Genomic DNA, 17,881 nt, shown 5'->3' on the forward strand with positions numbered 1-17,881 from the left:
AACAACAGCCGACTGCAGAAGTGATGACATTTGATGGTTAACTTTCCTTGTCTTTTTTCTTTTCTGAGCATGCTCAGTCTTGCAAATCTGCTGTCTGTCGGCCGAAATCTGTACTGACTGGCGAACAATCGGCCGTTCTGGTGTCGGCATACAAAAATTTTAATGCTTGCACGACAGATTCTGTTCGGCCGAAAGTGCGCTGTCGCCTGTCGGAAGCATCATACTAACAAGCCGGAACAAGCCGTGTGTACGGGGCTTTAGAGATGGTTGTGAATTCCTTCTAAGCTGCTCTCAACCTCTTTTTTTCAGGTCAGTGTCCTAAAGCCAGGGTCAGGCAACTAGCATTTTTTTTCCAAAGGAGGCCAACAATGGCAGCCTCCATATTTCACTTACAATTTGTTTCCTTAAAAAGCAGACTTGCAAATGACCAAACCTAGTCTAAATCAAAGGTAATTATTTGTAAAGCAATCTAGTTCCACTTCACATCAACCCACTCTTTAATTATTTGTGAAGCAATCTTGCTCCACTTCAGCCTAGCCTGTTTGAATTCCTGTGTTCTTTTAACTAATGGGGCAGCACTGTATACTATATTGTAAACACTGGATAATTAGAATACGTTGAAATAACCTAGAAGCAAGTGCAGATTTATTGGTTAAATGTACATTGTTTTCCTTAACCTTTTTTAAAATGAAATTCTGCTTGGGCTTTCATTGCATCCAAATTATGTTATAAATGTCCAAATCACCCCGAATAGAAGAATGTTAGTTCAAGTAATAATAAGAAAAATCCCCAGAAAAAAAATCAGTGTAAGCACAATAGATGAGAAATAGATAAATGAGTATTGCACAAGCTATACACCACCTATTTTAATGAAGTGTACAGGGAACATACGAGCTACAAATGAGGTGCTTGGAGCATTTTAGCTGAAAGGTACCTATTTTGATGCTGAGGGAAAATAGAAAATTTGAGCTATACACGGCAATTTATATGGTAAATGTAGAAAAATATTATTATCAAATGGGTATATTGGGATATAAAGTGCTGGACACCTAAATGGTTAAGAGGAGAGATATTACATAATTGGTCATGGTCAGGCTGAAAAAAGGCATGTCCCTTAAGCTCAACCAAATGACGAAAATAAATACATTAATAACCTGCATCTTTGGAACCCTAAGCCCACAGCTGATCCACAGGAAGACAAAAAACATATAAATCATCTTCTAATTTGCTTAAGTGAAGAAAAAAATTCTTTCTGGACACTTTAGGCAATTTGTACTTCATGGATCAACAATCTATGGCAGTGGTGGTCAACATACTTGGTATAAGGGACCTCATTTGTGGGTCCTGATTTAGCAAAAGGCCCTACATAACATTTAGTGTTTGTAATGCTACAATAATTTGTCTGACTGTGAACACACTACAGAAGATGGTCAGAGACAGTAGGCCTGCAATAGGAGATGGTCAGCGACTATGGACACTCTGCGGACATGCTGCAATAGACTGTCAAACATTACTTACATGTTACAGGAAAATGTTAGAGATCACCAGAGATGTATAGTAACTAAGTAGAACTAATTCACTACTGCACTTAAGTACCGAAAGGCGGTATCTGTACTTTCCTAGAGTAGAATTTGTTTCTCCTACTTCCACTTTTACTTCACTACATTTTTTCGATGATTTCAATACTTCTACTCCGATATTTTTTTTTGTGCTGCATAGTTACTCGTTACTATTATAAAAATTACCACTGCCAGAACAGTAGATGGCAGGTTTCATGAAGCTCAAAACATGTGTATTATCAGCGCATACGAAAATAAAAGCTACTGTATGTATAAATAAAAGCTTCAGTTGAAATAATAAAAAACAATATGATGTTCAAACTTTTGACTTCTTTCTTTAATAACTACATAACACAGTACTTGTACTTTTACTTTCAGTACTTGAGTAGCAATTTTTTTTTCAAAACTACTGGTACTTTTACTTTCAGTACTTCAAAAATTAAAAAAAAAAAACTACTTGCAATACTTAAGTACAAAAAATGTTGAATACTTTAGTACTTCTACTCAAGTCACTTTTTGATCAAGCACTTCCACTTCTACTCAAGTCACTTTTTGATCGAGCACTTGTACTTTTACTCAAGTATGGGTTTCGAGTACTTTATACAACTCTGGAGATCACTGCCATTACAGTTCCTTTACAAGTCAGTGCACCTTTAAAAAGCCCCTTAAAAAAAATACAGGAACCACTTTTTCATTATATAAGGTTGGAGAAAAAAATGTATAGCACAGAAAAGATATGGAAGATATGGAAGTATGAATGAAATAAACCAAATGATGTAACAATTAGTGTAGTTAATGTCGTTCTTTACTGTCCTTGATTAAGTACCTAAGCACAAAATCACTGACTACTGGATGCTGGGGTCAGATGGCTGCACAGTAAGCACCAAAGCGATGCAAGTTGGACCCCAGAGATTTACAGTATTCTCTGTTTTTTATATTAAAGAGGAAGTAAAGTCATTTTCTTAATTGTACCTACAGGTAAGCCCATATTAAGGCTTACCTGTAGGTACTATGAGGTACTCAGAGTGCATGCAGCTGATGACGTCATCGGCACATGCGCTCTGAAGGTCCGGCTTACCGTGCCGCACCTTCGGAGCCTGTGCCGTGAACGGCAATTATGTCATTGCGGCTTTGGCCACTCACAGCGCCGCAGTCTGTGAACCCAGAAAAAACATCGGGGAAGATGTCAGCTGTCTCAGCTGTGTGCGGGCGCCGCTGTAGGGCTTCGTTTTAAGGTATTTCATAATGCGATGCATACTAGCTCATTATGCCTTTGTCTTACAGGTTTTTTTTTTTTCTTACTCGGGTTTCCAACCTCTTTATTAGCTGGTTATATTTTGTGTCTTTAGGAACATATCTTGCAATTTTTTTTAAGGAATCTACCGAGCTGGCTACACTAATCTTCTGTGGAAGTCAGCTGCAGATCTTACTGTAATCAAACCTTTTTGTACTTGGAAGTTCAACTTCTTTTCCTCCAGGCGCAAAGAATGCCTGCTAGGTCAACAGCTTTGCACCTCGCTTATAATAAGAACCACCAATATGTATTAAAAGTGATCATAACCCCCTTTTTCATCTCTTCTCCAGAGAGAAAACATAATCTTTTCGCCATGGCTGAGGTCCTGCAAGCCAGGGCCAGATCAAGGAGAGGGAGAAGGGGGCATTCCCTGGGCCCAAGCGTGGGGAAGAGAGAGGTGCCAGTGTGCAATTGCAATGTTGCCAAGCATTAGCATCTAACAACCAGGGCACTGTGCTGCATCTCCTGTGGCATGCCCTTGGGTCCCCCCCTAGCCATCACTGACACTGAAGCAGCTAGCATGTTTCCCTTCTGGCTACATGTTATAACAACAATTAAAACCAGAGCTGAGGAACACTTCCCCTAGTCTCCTTCTTGGCTCTGATGTGTCTTATGACAGAAGACAAAGAGGAGATTGGAGGGAAGGAGATTTGCTAGCCCTGTGGTGTGTGCTGAGTGTATGGATTTGGCAGTGAATCAGAGGATGTGTGCTGGGTGAGAGGATTTGGAGGAAGAGCATTTGTACTAAGAGGGAATAAAATGATTTGTGCTGGAAGGGGATTAAGATGATTTTTGCTGGGGCAGGTATTGAAGGCAATTGTATTTAAAAAAATGGGAGGGGGTGAGGGGAGGGTGATTTAAAGTGTAAGCATTAGCAGGAAGGTTTAGAGGGATCTATGTTGGGAGGGGGGATTGAGGGGGAATGTGTGCTAGAAGGGAGGGTTTGAGGGGGTTTTGTGCCAGTGGTGGGGAATAGGAAGATTTGTGCTGGAAGAAGGGATTGGGGGAGTATTTGTGATGTGGAATTGACTGGTGGGGAGAAGAGGATTTTTACTAGAAGGTGGGAAAAGGCGATATTGTGCTAAAAGGGTGGATCATAGGGAGGATTTCTGCTTGGGGTATTTGGAGAGGATTGGTATTTGTATTAGAAGGGGGGTTTGGTAAGGGGGTAGAGTATTCTTGAAGGCAAGGGAAGAGAAGGGGGCGCAGTTTGCCATCTTTGTCCTGTGCACTGCATGCCCTTGTCCTGGCACTGCTCCAAGTCCCTTAACTATTTAATCTGTCTGTAAAGGGCTCACTCTGCCCATCCTTCTGCTGGCATTAGGCAAGCATTTTGATTCCATTTCCAAATGTAGCATATATGTCTCTGACCTCAACTTCACCAATGAAAAAAAATGGACAATCAGATGGTGGGGATGAGACAGTTTAGTTTGAATTGAAAAGAGGGCGGAATGCAGCAGTGGAGAGGATGGCACAGGACATTTATTGCCACGCATCATCCCTTCACAGAGGCAATTAACACCCTGGACAGCAGACACAATAAATTGTGCCGAACATTAATATTGAGGGTTTGGTGAATTTATTCATTACGGCTAACATGGTGCCAAACAAGAAGACATTGATTTATCTTGTACAAGATATGAGCTGCGAGTTTATACTGTCCTTATTTTAATGAATGGGTTGTTTTCAGCTAGCAATTTTCACTGTTTATTAAGTAATGCTGTCGGTTGCAGAGCGGCACCAGACACACACAACAAAATAAAACTGTCATTTTGCCTGCCATTTTGTGAGTACTAACACCAATGTGCTGATATAACGAGCTAGTTTTAACTAGCTGCAAAACTTCAAATTAGCCCATTACCTGTGTAAAAAAAAAAAACATGTCTTTACCAGTGAAAAATACTTTTAGGGGATATCTGTTATGCCATCTCTGAGTTGGCAAGATAACAGGCTGAAAGATGTTCACAAAAGAGTAAGGCTAACTATAGACAGGGAAAATGCACCCACAGAACAATGGCTAAGGAGAAAGGAAGATCTAAGTAAAAAGGAGAACACAGCAACACAAGGGGAACATCTCACTGAAGTTAAGCAATGTCCCTTGTGCCAACATTTTTTATTTATTTACTTTTAGGAAAACTTAGGCCTTACTTGCTGCTAATTACATTGTCACAATTAACCTATAATTCCAATCCAAAAGGAATTTTTGCACAGGATAAAATATAGATCTAGCGCATTATCTTTAAAACAATTTATTGTAATAGACATGTATACACATTATACTCACAAAACGATTATGAAACACGGGCAATAAGCAATGAGGGACCACCAGGGGTCTCCACTGGGCATCCTCAGCTGCCGCAGGCCGTGGAAGGATGTAGACCTCCAAAAAACCGCTTACGCTTAGAGCTCTAATGAAGGGGGAACACCCCAAAACGCGTAAGCGGTTTTTTGGAGGTCTACATCCTTCCACAGCCTGCGGCAGCTGAGGATGCCCAGTGGAGACCCCTGGTGGTCCCTCATTGCTTATTGCCCGTGTTTCATAATCGTTTTGTGAGTATAATGTGTATACATGTCTATTACAATAAATTGTTTTAAAGAAAATGCGCTAGGCTGGTGCGCCCTCTGTCCATTTCTCTTTTCCAGTATCTTCTTTGGGTTACCACGACCCGTTGAGAGTGGCAGCACAGCCTTAATTTACTACAATTTGACCTGAATCACATTTTCCGGATACCAGCCGCAAGGCCACCCCTTAAGCGCAGGAGTCATTTGCTCTTTATAAAATATAGATCTAGTTGATTATAGTTTCCTTTGAGTCAGTTCATGTTCCTATTCCATTTTTAAGCCTTGATGAGGGGGGAGTTTTGCTGCCCTCAAAACATGTTGGTTGTTTTATGACATTATTGCGAACAATCAAAGACACTTTGGACTCTTTAACTTTGTGGCCTATTTGTATACTATGAATAAACTCTTAGATAAGGTAGGAGGGTTTACCCTCTACCTTCATCCTACTGACAATGGTGATGTCAAGGGAGAAGTTCACTTACTTGCAATAAAGTGGTTGTAAACCTCAGACATGACATATGAACAATGCATATACTCTCTATAGTGTGCCCTTCTCTCAATTAAGAGCACTAAGTGTCACTTTTCTCTGCTGCTTCGTTCTCTGCTATCAGTATGAATCACTTCTGTCAAGTTTTCCTGGCACCAAGAGAAAAATGGTGACAGTGGAGGAACCTCTAGCAAATGTATAGCCTCAGCTCTGTTCCTGTGCGCTGTGTGAAGGGGTGGGGGGGATTTCTCTTTCCTCCAATCAGCACTCAGAGCTCTCCTCACTGAGCTCTGCAGAGTGTAACTTCAGCTCTCTGCCCCCTTTTTTTTTTTGAATGCTCAGACAAACTTTAAAATCCAGCACTTTGAACAGATGTAGAGAATAGAATACTCAGACAGTTTGGTACAACTTATGTAAGAGGATTTCTTCATCTCTGTGTATCCCCTCTTTTCAGTCACTTCACTTTGTATGTAAGGGTTTACAATCAATTTAAGACTGTTTCTCCTACTAAGAAAAAGTGGATATTGGCAGTACCGCATCAAAGGACCCAGCAGTAACTGGCGACTCTGCAAGAATCTCATTATTTTGCACTGGTTAGAAAAATGTAATATTACTTTTTATATTCTACTGTTTTGAGGGTTGTTGATAAAAGAACTATGCTAGGCTGTAGAAGCCAATACACATGAAAAGTAATTGATTTATACCACCCCTCTATACAATATACATTATGAGGGTGAATGGAAAGCTTTGGGTTCTGGGAATACTAGAATATAGAACTGAATTTGCCGTTGAAATCACTTTATCACAAAATCCTGGAACTGTCTGAGCAATCACAAGCCAGGTGGTTCCATCATTAGCACGCTCCAACATCTGTTGTGAGGATTGATAGGTTGCTGGTGGTAATACGACACCCTTGTGTATACCACCTAGATCCCAGTCATTAGTCTACAAGGAGCCTACAATGCCTGGAAAGACTCTACAATAAACCACCCATCAGGTAACGGGAAGGTTGTGATACAATTTGTTGAAACAAAGAAACTGCCAAATCAGAACAACAAAATAGGATAAAAAAAATCCGAACCAGCTCATTTTCGGAACAGAAGGGAACTGGCTGCTTTTTAACGAGTGGCAAGTTCATTAACGGGGCCAATGTTGCATTAATAATGTCGCTGCAGCAGCTTTTTCCTTTGCTGATACATTGCTCCATTAACCCCTTCCCCTCACAATGCATAGGCACTTCTGCCCCATTTACTTTTTCATACTTAAAAGACCCAAAGGAAATCATCTTGCACAATTCTAAACAAAAATACATATCTATTATTGACATTGTTGACTAAGCCCCTGAGTTAGGTGCGGTGCTCAGCAGAAAAACATTATCTTTTAGGATGAAGAACTTGTTGCAATAAGCGAGTCTACTTGCTCTGTTTGTCAACTAAGAGCTTGTGAAGACTCCCCAACCCCCATGTCTCTGCTGATATAGTCTTGGAACATGAGAAATGGAAAGAAGAAGAACATAGGGAAAGGTTTGCACAGAAATGATTGTGTGTTTGCTTTACCCACAGTCACTGGGCAGAAACAGATCAGAGAAGAAACAGAATGTACAGCATGCCTAGCTCTCTCCATTCCTCCTCTGATGTCCATGACAAATGACCTGTTTTTGTAGAGAGAAGAAAAGATGTTCTCTATGAAACTTCTGCTTAAATACTAACTCTGCGCAAAATAATCTCTGTCGTAAATTGTCTCTGCAATAGTCTGTATAAGACCTTGGCAGCTGGAGTTTTAATTTACTTGGTTTTTTTGGGGTTTATTTTTTTAATTAAGGAAGTTAACCCAGCATAATGTGACACCATCAAACGGCTTAGCAAATGTTAAAGTCACGGGGGAGAGCCCAAAAATATGGTGGGGAGATCTTACCATCGTATTCTCTAAGATTGTTAAAAAGTCAACATTCCATATGCTATCAATTAACTGAAAGTAAAACATCAATTTCAGAAAGTATCAGCCTTTCAAGGGGACTTTAACTCAAAAAGTGAAGATGTGCAATAGTATAGGGAGCATCTAGAAATAATAATTTTGAGTAAGATGTACAGCTATTGTACTTTTTTCCCTTTAGTTCCTCATGAAAAATAGCTGTGCGCTTCCATCCAAGGCATTGCTGCCCCTGACTGCTAGTCTTGAGTCTAGTGATTTGGTAAGAGGAAGTTGTACCTGAGGACCTGCAGCGCACGCATTCCCCTGCTTCTGCTTCATTCATTCTCTGGATCTGTGCTTCCTGAACCTATTTGCTAGCTTCTGATTATAGTCACCAGAACACCAGTCATGCATGGACAGCTATTACATTGGAAAGCATGGCTCTGCTTCTTTACCAATATGGTCACCTTCACACAGAGAAAGTGCAGAACAAGGCATGGTAACTCAATCATGGGGAAAATATTAGCTACAGTGAGCCTACCAGTTAAACTGGTGACTATTTGCTTGCCTTTTGCCCACTTTTTTTGGGCACAGCTTTCAGAGTTTAGGTGTTTTTTTAAAGCGGAGTTCCGGCCACGAAAAAGTTTTTTCAATACAAAATACCCCCGGGACAGTCAGGGCTAGTACATTCCACAACGGATAGCCTCTGTACTCTCCCGGGTCGCACTTACCTTTTAGAAGAAATTCTTACCTTGAAAATTTCTTCTCCAGCGCTGCCATCTCGGATGTGGGCAGCTGAAGCCAGCGTGTCCTCTTCTGCATCCTCTGCCGTGTCCTCTTCTCCCAGAATGCGCCTGCACCGGCCCCGATAGTCACTTCCGGTGCGGGCGCGTCATCCCTCCACAGCTTGTGGGCATGCCCAGAAGCTGTTTAGAAGGGAATGACGCGCCCGCACTGGAAGTGACGAGCGGGGCCGGTGCTGGCGCATTGATTCCTGGGAGCGATGACGTTCAGCTCCCAGGAATCAGTGCAAAGAGGAAGTGACGGGGCGGGCCGCTGCCGCAGAGGGAGGAAGTGGAAGAAAGGTGAGTATATTTTTCTTCAATAACAAGGTAAGTAAACAAAAAAAAATCGTAACTATACATTTATTTTTCAGGTGACGAAAAGCAAGCGGATGGCCCAAAATCGACCATGTCGATTTTGTGGCCGGAACATTTCACCCTTCATATTCACTCTTATGCTTGTGGAACTGTGGCTTTACATGCACCTTAACACATGTATTATGACATTGCAAGCACCTCCCTAGCTTCTGGGGTTTTTTTTCCAAGTGCTGTCTGAAATGACTGTATTTTTGACCCCTCCATCCCCCGCACTGGCCATACTAAACCTAGGCATAGTGGCCTTCCCTGTGCACTTACACCCTACTGGTGGTCAGACTAGGTATTATAAGACAATGGGAACAATATCTAGCCCCCAATCCCTCAGAAGCTTTGAAGCAAGAACAAATTGTACCCATGAAAAACTTGTAGCACTAAGACATAATTACTTTGCTTGGGAGAGATCCTGACTTCCATTAACCCCGTGCTTGGCTTAAATCTCAATGTTAACTTACTTTATTGATTTCTTTGTGCTGCCTAAGATGTTATTGTTTTGTCACGTTTTCATGTTTGTTGCTATGCTACTCAATTACTATTCAGTTGTATTGAGAGTACAAAATCTGGTACAGCTCTGCATAGAAATAAATCAGCTTCAGGCTGGGTTCACACTGCTGCATGGAGTGACTCACAGCAGGGGTCCGCTGCGTCCATGTTCACTGTTTCAGGTTTGATTTCAGTATGAATTTTTTGCTGAATTCTGACCTAAAATGGACCACAAGACTCACAGGACTCCTGTGCAATTCGCACTGGAGCTGCCCTGGAGATATGTGAACTGGTTCCATAGAGAGCCGGTCACAATCTCCTGACATGCGAATTGGATGCGGGGAAATTCATAATAGTGTGAACCCAGCCTCAAAGTTTTTTGGTCAGAGCTTAACTGAACAAGCTGAAGTTAGAAGCTGATTGGCTACCATGCACAGTTGCACCGGATTTTGCACTCTCCAGTTTTAGCAAATCAACCCTACTGTCTGTAACGTTTTCCTTTATAAAATCAATAAAAATACTTTATAAATAAAACTAAAATTCTAAAGCCCCATTGCAGAAGATTTAAGGGGAAGTACTCCATGTTACTTTGTTTAGGGGCCTCAAGTAGATAGGTAATTTCAGTTCAAGAATGGCTCTAGGCAATGATATACCAAATGCCTTCTAGATGAATTATGAATTCTTTTAACCGGTTGCCGACTGCAGCAAGTACATATACTGCGGCGGTCAGCCCCGGCCAGGCAAAGTGACGTATGGGTACATCACTAGCCTGGGAGCCTATAGTGGGCAGGCGCGCGCCGCCGGAGGCGCGCTCCCGCCTCGGCTCGTTCACGGACACCTCCGTGCGTGTGACCGGCGGACCCGATGTCTGCCGGTCACTCGTGATCGTCCGCTGTGAAGGGAGAAAGGCAGGCGTCTAATGTAAACAAAGCCGCCTGTCATTCTTCCCTGTGTAAAAGCACTGATCTAACGGTCCTGCTATGTAGGACCGTTGATCTGTGATGTTACACACACAGCCACATCCCTGCACAGTTAGAAGCACGCCCCTAGGGACACACTTAACCCCTCCTTCTCCAATAAAGTTAACCCCTTCCCTGCCAGTGTCATTTTTACAGTAACAGTGCATATGTATAGCACTGATTACTGTAGTAATGTCACTGGTACCCCCAAAAGTGTCAGAAATGTCCGCCGGAAAAAAAATTGCAGATCGCCGCCATTACTCGTTAAAAAAAAAAAAACAACAAAAATGACAAAAATCTTTCCCTTAGTTAGTAAACGCAATAACTTTTGCGCAAACCAATCAAAATACGCTTATTGTGATTTTTTTTTACCAAACATAGGTAGCAGAAAACAAATTGGCCAAATGGTGGACTCTGATGGTGGACTCTGATAGAGTACAGGTGTGTGTGGGGGGTGGGATGCTCAACCACAGAAGTCTGGTCAGACCGAATACATAATAAACAAGCAAAAAATTGGGGGAGCAAACCCTGAACATGTATATCTAAATCCACCATCAAGTAGATACAGGAGGAGTCCTTTGTAGTGCATTAGCACATCCATCCCAGCAAGGAGTGTTGTCTCCAAGGGTTGGAGAGGCTGGATTCACCCCTTTTCTATGGATAGTGTAGGACCCACTGATAATGGGGTACTTTGACGCAGTGGTGGGCTTGAGCACGATATGACCATATGGTGGGACTAAACCCCCATTTTTATTTATGGATTGTCTCCATATTTAATAGTCATTTCTTTTGCATGGTTGCGCTATTCTTTTTTAATATACATGTTGCTTGGTTCATAGCTGCACCGGCTTTAGATATACATGTTCAGGGTTTGCTCCCCCAATTTTTTGCTTGTTTATTATGTATTCGGTCTGACCAGTCTTCTGTGGTTGAGCATCCCACCCCCCACACACACCTGTACTCTATCAGAGTCCACCATCAAGTAGATACAGGAGGAGTCCTTTGTAGTGCATTAGCACATCCATCCCAGCAAGGAGTGTTGTCTCCAAGGGTTGGAGAGGCTGGATTCACCCCTTTTCTATGGATAGTGTAGGACCCACTGATAATGGGGTACTTTGACGCAGTGGTGGGCTTGAGCACGATATGGCCATATGGTGGGACTAAACCCCCATTTTTATTTATGGATTGTCTCCATATTTAATAGTCATTTCTTTTGCATGGTTGCGCTATTCTTTTTTAATATACATGTTGCTTGGTCCATAGCTGCACCGGCTTTAGATATACATGTTCAGGGCTTGCTCCCCCAATTTTTTGCTTGTTTAATATAAAAAATGTGAAAAATATTATTTTTGCAAAATTGTCGCTCTTCTTTTGATTATAGCGCATGATCAAAAAATCGCACAGGTGATCAAATACCACCAAAAGAAAGCTCTGTTTGTGGGAAAAAAAAGACATCAAATTCGTTTAGGTACAGCGTCGCACAACCGCGCAATTGTCCGTTAAAGTCACGCAGTGCCGAATCGCAAAATACCCCCTGGTCAGGAAGGGGGTAAAATCTTCCTGGGCTTAAGTGGTTAAAGTCATAAAATACTTTTTTTCAAATTAGCGAGTCAAAGAAGCTATAATCTGAAGTTCTTGATAAGTAAGTGCCATGAATAAGCTTTGTTATGCAATTAGACTTTCGTTGGGAGTACCTACTCCCTTAGATGATAGGTAAAGGTGGATAGAATGGAGGATGGATGTATAAAGGTTAATTCTAATCACCAGAAGACCAAACAATCAGGCAGTCATTGAGGCAGTGGTATAAAGTTTGCAGAACTGTAAGGTCTGAAGAACTGAAGCTAGTAGTACTAGTCACACTCAACTGGATATGTTTTGTAATGGTGACAACGCTTTGAGACTCATCCATGTGATTTCAATTGTGATTGTTGAATGCTGAGAACATACCTCAGCATTTATAGCCATTGGAGTAACTCAGTCATTTTAATCAAATCACCTTGACGTCAGAAAAGGTGTCAATTACCGATTGACCAAGAACATGCAAGGAGGTGTGAGCATTTGTAAGGGAAAGTCACTAGACTTATTAGAACAGAAGAGGGTCCTTGGATCAATGGTAAAACATCTTCAACATTACAGAACACGTCCAAGACCTGAATTATGAGAGCTTTCAGACACTTTGAAATATTATCATTCTTGTAAGCTATGAAGCCATATGGAACAGGGGGGTTGAGTAGATGTCAAGAGGATCTGATCACTACTCCAGTCTAAGATAGAGTTCTTATACATGTGTTAGTTCCTATAGATGTGTTTCACCTTTTTGGGTTGAAATGTGCTATATAGAAAATGTTTTTTTCTTGCTCCTCATATTATACAATATAACAGTGCAATTTTATTCCCAATGCCAGTTCCTAGTAGGCGAGTCAGTAAGATATGTTTTAGAGCTACTATCACTGCATTGTTACAAATCCAGCTCCTATGAAAAGCCCTGTTTCATCTCTCCTCATGCCCCAGGCAACAAAACTACTTTGCTAGGCCTAGGAGGCAGGGATGTGCACCTGAAAGAATTCTAAGAAAGCAACACTTTTATAATCATCACATCTGAAGAATATTGCATTCCATTACATTAACTTCCTGATTCTATCTAAAAATACCATCAAGGGATTGCTAGGCTAATGAACTTCCTTCAGATAATCAACCACAAGGCAATTTTCCTACCGTGAAACCCCTTGCAGAGCAAACAGATCAAACAGCTTCCCATTGACAGGCCCGTTTGATTCGGTCCTGTAAATCCTTGCCTTGTTGCATCCTGGGAATAGCGCGGCTGTCCCACAAAACATTTCCTAATGAAACTCTGTGCTGAAACACACAGCTCCTCTCCGCGACCGAGGTGTTAATCACTGCTATCTAACAGACTTACGGAGGCTATTGCTTCATTAACCCCTGCTCCGTGTACCTTAATGGCTCCCGTGGTGATCTGAATGTGGTGCAGCTGCCTCAGAGCGCTCTCTCGGTCCATGAAATATGAAGCTGCCAGCTGGTGCAGAGTGTCCAGCGTGGGGGACGAGTTGTTCCCGCGTACTCCAGCGTCTCGCTTCAGTCTTCCCTTATCCACAAACATGGTGAGGGACTCTTCACCTGAAGATATAAAAAGGATATAAGAATCAGAGACAATTACCTTAAAAAAAAGTACATTTATATAACTTACAGTCTTACGGAAAAGCACTTACAGCTTTCCAGCCTGACCTGAAAAAAATCTCAAAAGAAATATAATTGGTGGCTATGGGCGACTAATCTATATTTAATATCCTTTTAGCCCTTTATGGCCAGGTCAATTTTCAGTGCTGTGTCAGCTAAAATAGTAATGACATTTTTTTATATTCTTTTGGTGTCCGGTAAATGCTAGATGGGATTCAGGATATGTTTTTGTCGAGAATCTGGGCTTCATCTTTGAGGAACTCTAACACTGCTAACTTTTAATATAAGAACACTTACCTGTCCAGGGATCCCGCTATGACGGCACCCCAAGCTGATTCACCCATCTGCTTCGGTTGTAGGTGCCGGCATTGCAAGTAAGGGAAACTGGCAGTGAAGCCTTCAGGCTTCATAGCCACTTTCCTAATGTGCATGCGTGAGTCACGCTGTGCATTCTGAATGGTCCCGTTGTCTTCTGGGACACACACAGGTCCAACGAGGCAGCGGGGTGAAGGTGCCGGACATGATGCAGATCACCGTGCGGCGATCTTACCCAGTTTCAGGAGCGGGTACCTATCAAAACCAGGTACCCACTTCCCCCAACCCCCCAAAAAGTGTCAAATGCGGCAGTGGAGGGTGCAAACAAGCGGAGCTTCCCCTTTTGGGTGGAGCGCCACATTAAAACCAAAACAAAAAATGTAATATTTTGTAGCGTACCTATCATTAGATGTAGCAGCTTTCTTTTTTTGGCTTTTTTCCCTGTTTTCACCTGTGAGCTGGCAAGTAACACACCTCCTGTATTAGGCTACATTCACACCTGTGTGACGCATTGTGTTTTTTTACAATTTTTTTGGGCACATCTGTTGTGCAATAGTATAGGGCAACCTGTTCACTTGAATAGGCTACCCTATGTGTGACAAATGCAAAAAAGTAGCTCATGTACCCTTTTTTTGGCACTTAGCCAGGCAACTATGGCAGTATTTAACTTTCTCCCATCCGCGCTACAGCCTATATACGGCTGCAGTGCGGACTCGAATTTTCGGGAGGCCGTTTTTAAACGGCCTCCCAGAAGCAGGCTCCCCGCGCGCTCCCGCGAGCGCGCATCTGGGAGAATCTGTGTCGGCCGTGTCCCTTGGACACAGCCGATCACAGATCGTGGTGAATGGCCAATCACAGCGGCCATTCACCACGTGATCAGACCATCCAATGAGAGATGATCTCATATGTAAACATATGAGATCATCTCTCATCGCCGGCGCTCCTTCCTCACACGGAGCCTGCAGTGTGAGGAAGGAGGGGAAGCCTCACAGCGCTGGGGACACAGAGATATGTAATCAGGGCACTGATCACCAGTGCCCTGATTACTGCAAGGTAAAAAACATACACACATTGCCCCCAACAGTGCCCAGAGTGCCCGCCATCAGTGCCCCCCATCAATGCCCACAATCAGTGCCCATAGTGCTGCTAGTCAGTGCCCATCAGTGCCTGCTCATCTAGGCACTGATGAGCACTGACTGGAAGCACTATGGGCACTGAGTGTGGGCACTGATGGTGCTGCCCATCAGTGCTCATCAGTGCCGCCCATCAGTGCTCATCAGTGCCACCCGTCAGTGTCCATCAGTGCCATCCGCCAGTGCCCATCAGTGCCGCCTCTCAGTGCCCATCAGTGCCACCCATCAGTGCCGCCTCTCAGTGCCCAGCAGTGCCACCTCAGTGCCACCTCTCAGTGCCCAGCAGTGCTGCCTATCAGTGCTCATAAGTGCCGCCTATAAGTGCCGCCTATCAGTGCCGCCTATCAGTGCACATCAGTGCGGCATATTAGTACCTCCTCATCAGTGCCCATAAGTGCCACCTCATCAGTGCCCATAAGTGCCACCTCATCAGTGCCCATCAGTGCAGCCCATCAGTGCAGCCTATCAGTGCCCATCAGTGCCGCCTCATCAGCGCACATCAGTGAAGGAGAAAAATGTATTTTCAAAATTTACTCGCAGAAAATAAGAAAAACTTTTTTTTTTTCAAAATTTTCTGTCTTTATTCTTTTTTTTTGTAAAAAATAAAAAACCCAGAGATGATTAAATACCACCAAAAGAAAGCTCTATGGGTGTGAAAAAAATTATACAAATTTCATATGGGTACAGTGTAGCATGACCGCGCAATTGTCAGTCAAAGTGTGACAGCGCTGAAAATTGGCCTGGATGGGAAGGGTGTTTAAGTGCACAGAAGGCAAGTGGTTAAAATCTAACCAATAATGTGACTGCTCTATAATTAAAAAATAACCATGGTTTATTTCTCCCTATCCCCACCCCCCACCAACCCTGCCCCCTCCCCCAGACAGTACTGCCTCTGACAATTTTCTGCTTCATGTAAGTGTTATGCTCTTGTTCCTTTGCTACACTGTCCTTTAGTAATGTTTGATCAAAAGAAAAACCAATAAAGTTATTTAAAAAATAAATAAATACCCACGTGAATGCATAAATGATCCAATCCATAAATAGTACTCAATATAATTATAAATAGCTAAAAATAAAACTTAATAAAAGTTCCTTCTTCCATCCGATTCATACGATGCAATTAAGTTCATATTGTGCAATAAAATTCATCCATTAGTGTCCAAATCTCATAATTCAGATGCATAAAGTGCAAAGTTTGTGCAATATATTCTGTTTTAAATACACATAAAGTGCAATGGCGCATCCAAAATAAAGTGTCCACAAAATATCCTCCTTGTGGCTTCCTCCACCTTTCACCCTAACCACTAACCAGATCTATAATCCATCAGGCTTTACACCAGATCCTCTCTAGCAACCACAGGGTTAACATAATATGATCTTCACCAACAATGAGGTGCTTTCAATAATCGTCTCTCCTCCTCGAAACATCCATTTGAATTCTAAGATCTTTTGGCCACATATACACGTTCTGCACAATATTGTACACTAATCTTCATCAGGGTGATAGTAGCAGTGGTGTGGAACAAAAAAGATCCTTAAGACCCTACTCTCTTCCTGCATAATTTAAACTTGCAAATTCAATTTGAATTCATGTTTGCACTTATAAATGTCAAACAGGGGTCATTTTGGACCTTTGGTAGCATTATGTGATGAGCTTCTTCCTATAATGTATTCACTGGCCGACATTACCCAACCTTCATCCTATCATAACAGTTTTCATAGGTATCTGATTGAAGGCATCAAAGTTACCTTTTTATCTTACTATGCATTGTGTACAGATATACAACCCAATGGGTTTTGGATAAAAGGTTACTTAACTTTGTTGTTTGTTTTTGGATACAGCTACACTATCATGTTACCACCCCCAAAAAAATTAAAAGTCATCAGCTACAAATGCTGTAGCTGCTGACTTTCTTTTTTTTTTTTTGTAAATACATTTTTATTGAAGAAATAGAATATATTAACAATACCAGAAAGCATGTGAAAATTAAATGTGCACTTACATGTCCATCATAGAACAAGCCGAAAACTATACAATTATTCAAATAATACAATCATGCACAAACAGTCGTAACAGTATAAATCATATGTCGTGCCCACGCTCAACACTTGGCTCAAAGTGGGGGTTAGTGCAACTTTTGTGGCATCCGGACCCTCACCCCAATAGGGTGCATACTGTGAGGGTACCGCCACCACCCAATTAAGTTCTCCTAACACAGGTGTCGCCACCACCTGTGCATGTCTCCCCATCTTGAGTCTTACAGAGTTGCTAAGTAAGCTGCTGACTTTCAATATTAGGAAACTTACCTGTCCAGGAATCCAGTGGCGTCTTCACCCAAGCCAACTTGGGCTGGTTCCCTACTGTGCAAATCCGAAGCATGCTGCACTCACTAATTGGGCTGGCTGCGGGGAAAGGAAGAGGGGGGGGGGGCAAAGTTCCAGCTGGTGAACTCAGCCGGAAGTGGGAGAAGGTACCTGTCAAAACCAGGTACCCCCCCCACTCCCCCAAGCTGCCAAATGTGGCAGCGGAGGGAGGGGGGGTGGAAGCAGATAAGTAGAGCTTCCCTTTTTGCTTTATCACAGGGATACATTATATTGCTTCTGTACTTTACTACCTTTGTACAAATAAAACTTTCAATAAAAATTATCGTTATTATAAAAAAAAAAAAACCTGAAAAAAGTTCTAAGATCTTTTTTAGAAGATTGGTAGCTATGAAAAGCTGTAAAAAATGTTGTTACTTATTATTATTATTAAATTATTTGTAGCTGGAAAAAAAAATGGTATTTATACAAGCTATATCTAAAAATAAATTTATTGAAATCATG

General features: G+C 42.1%; 1 protein-coding gene across 1 annotated transcript in view; it reads right to left on the bottom strand.

Annotated features, from left to right (window-relative positions):
• Positions 1-17,881, bottom strand: part of BRINP2 (BMP/retinoic acid inducible neural specific 2) — a 444,253-nt gene that overhangs the window by 257,533 nt on the left and 168,839 nt on the right. The window contains exon 3 of the mRNA XM_082264973.1: positions 13,366-13,547. Coding sequence (XP_082121099.1) covers positions 13,366-13,547 — 182 coding nt within the window. The remainder of the gene's footprint in view (positions 1-13,365; positions 13,548-17,881) is intronic.

This window comes from Pelophylax lessonae (genome assembly GCF_965119305.1).
Source record: "Pelophylax lessonae genome assembly, chromosome: 8".
Classification (NCBI taxonomy): domain Eukaryota; kingdom Metazoa; phylum Chordata; class Amphibia; order Anura; family Ranidae; genus Pelophylax; species Pelophylax lessonae.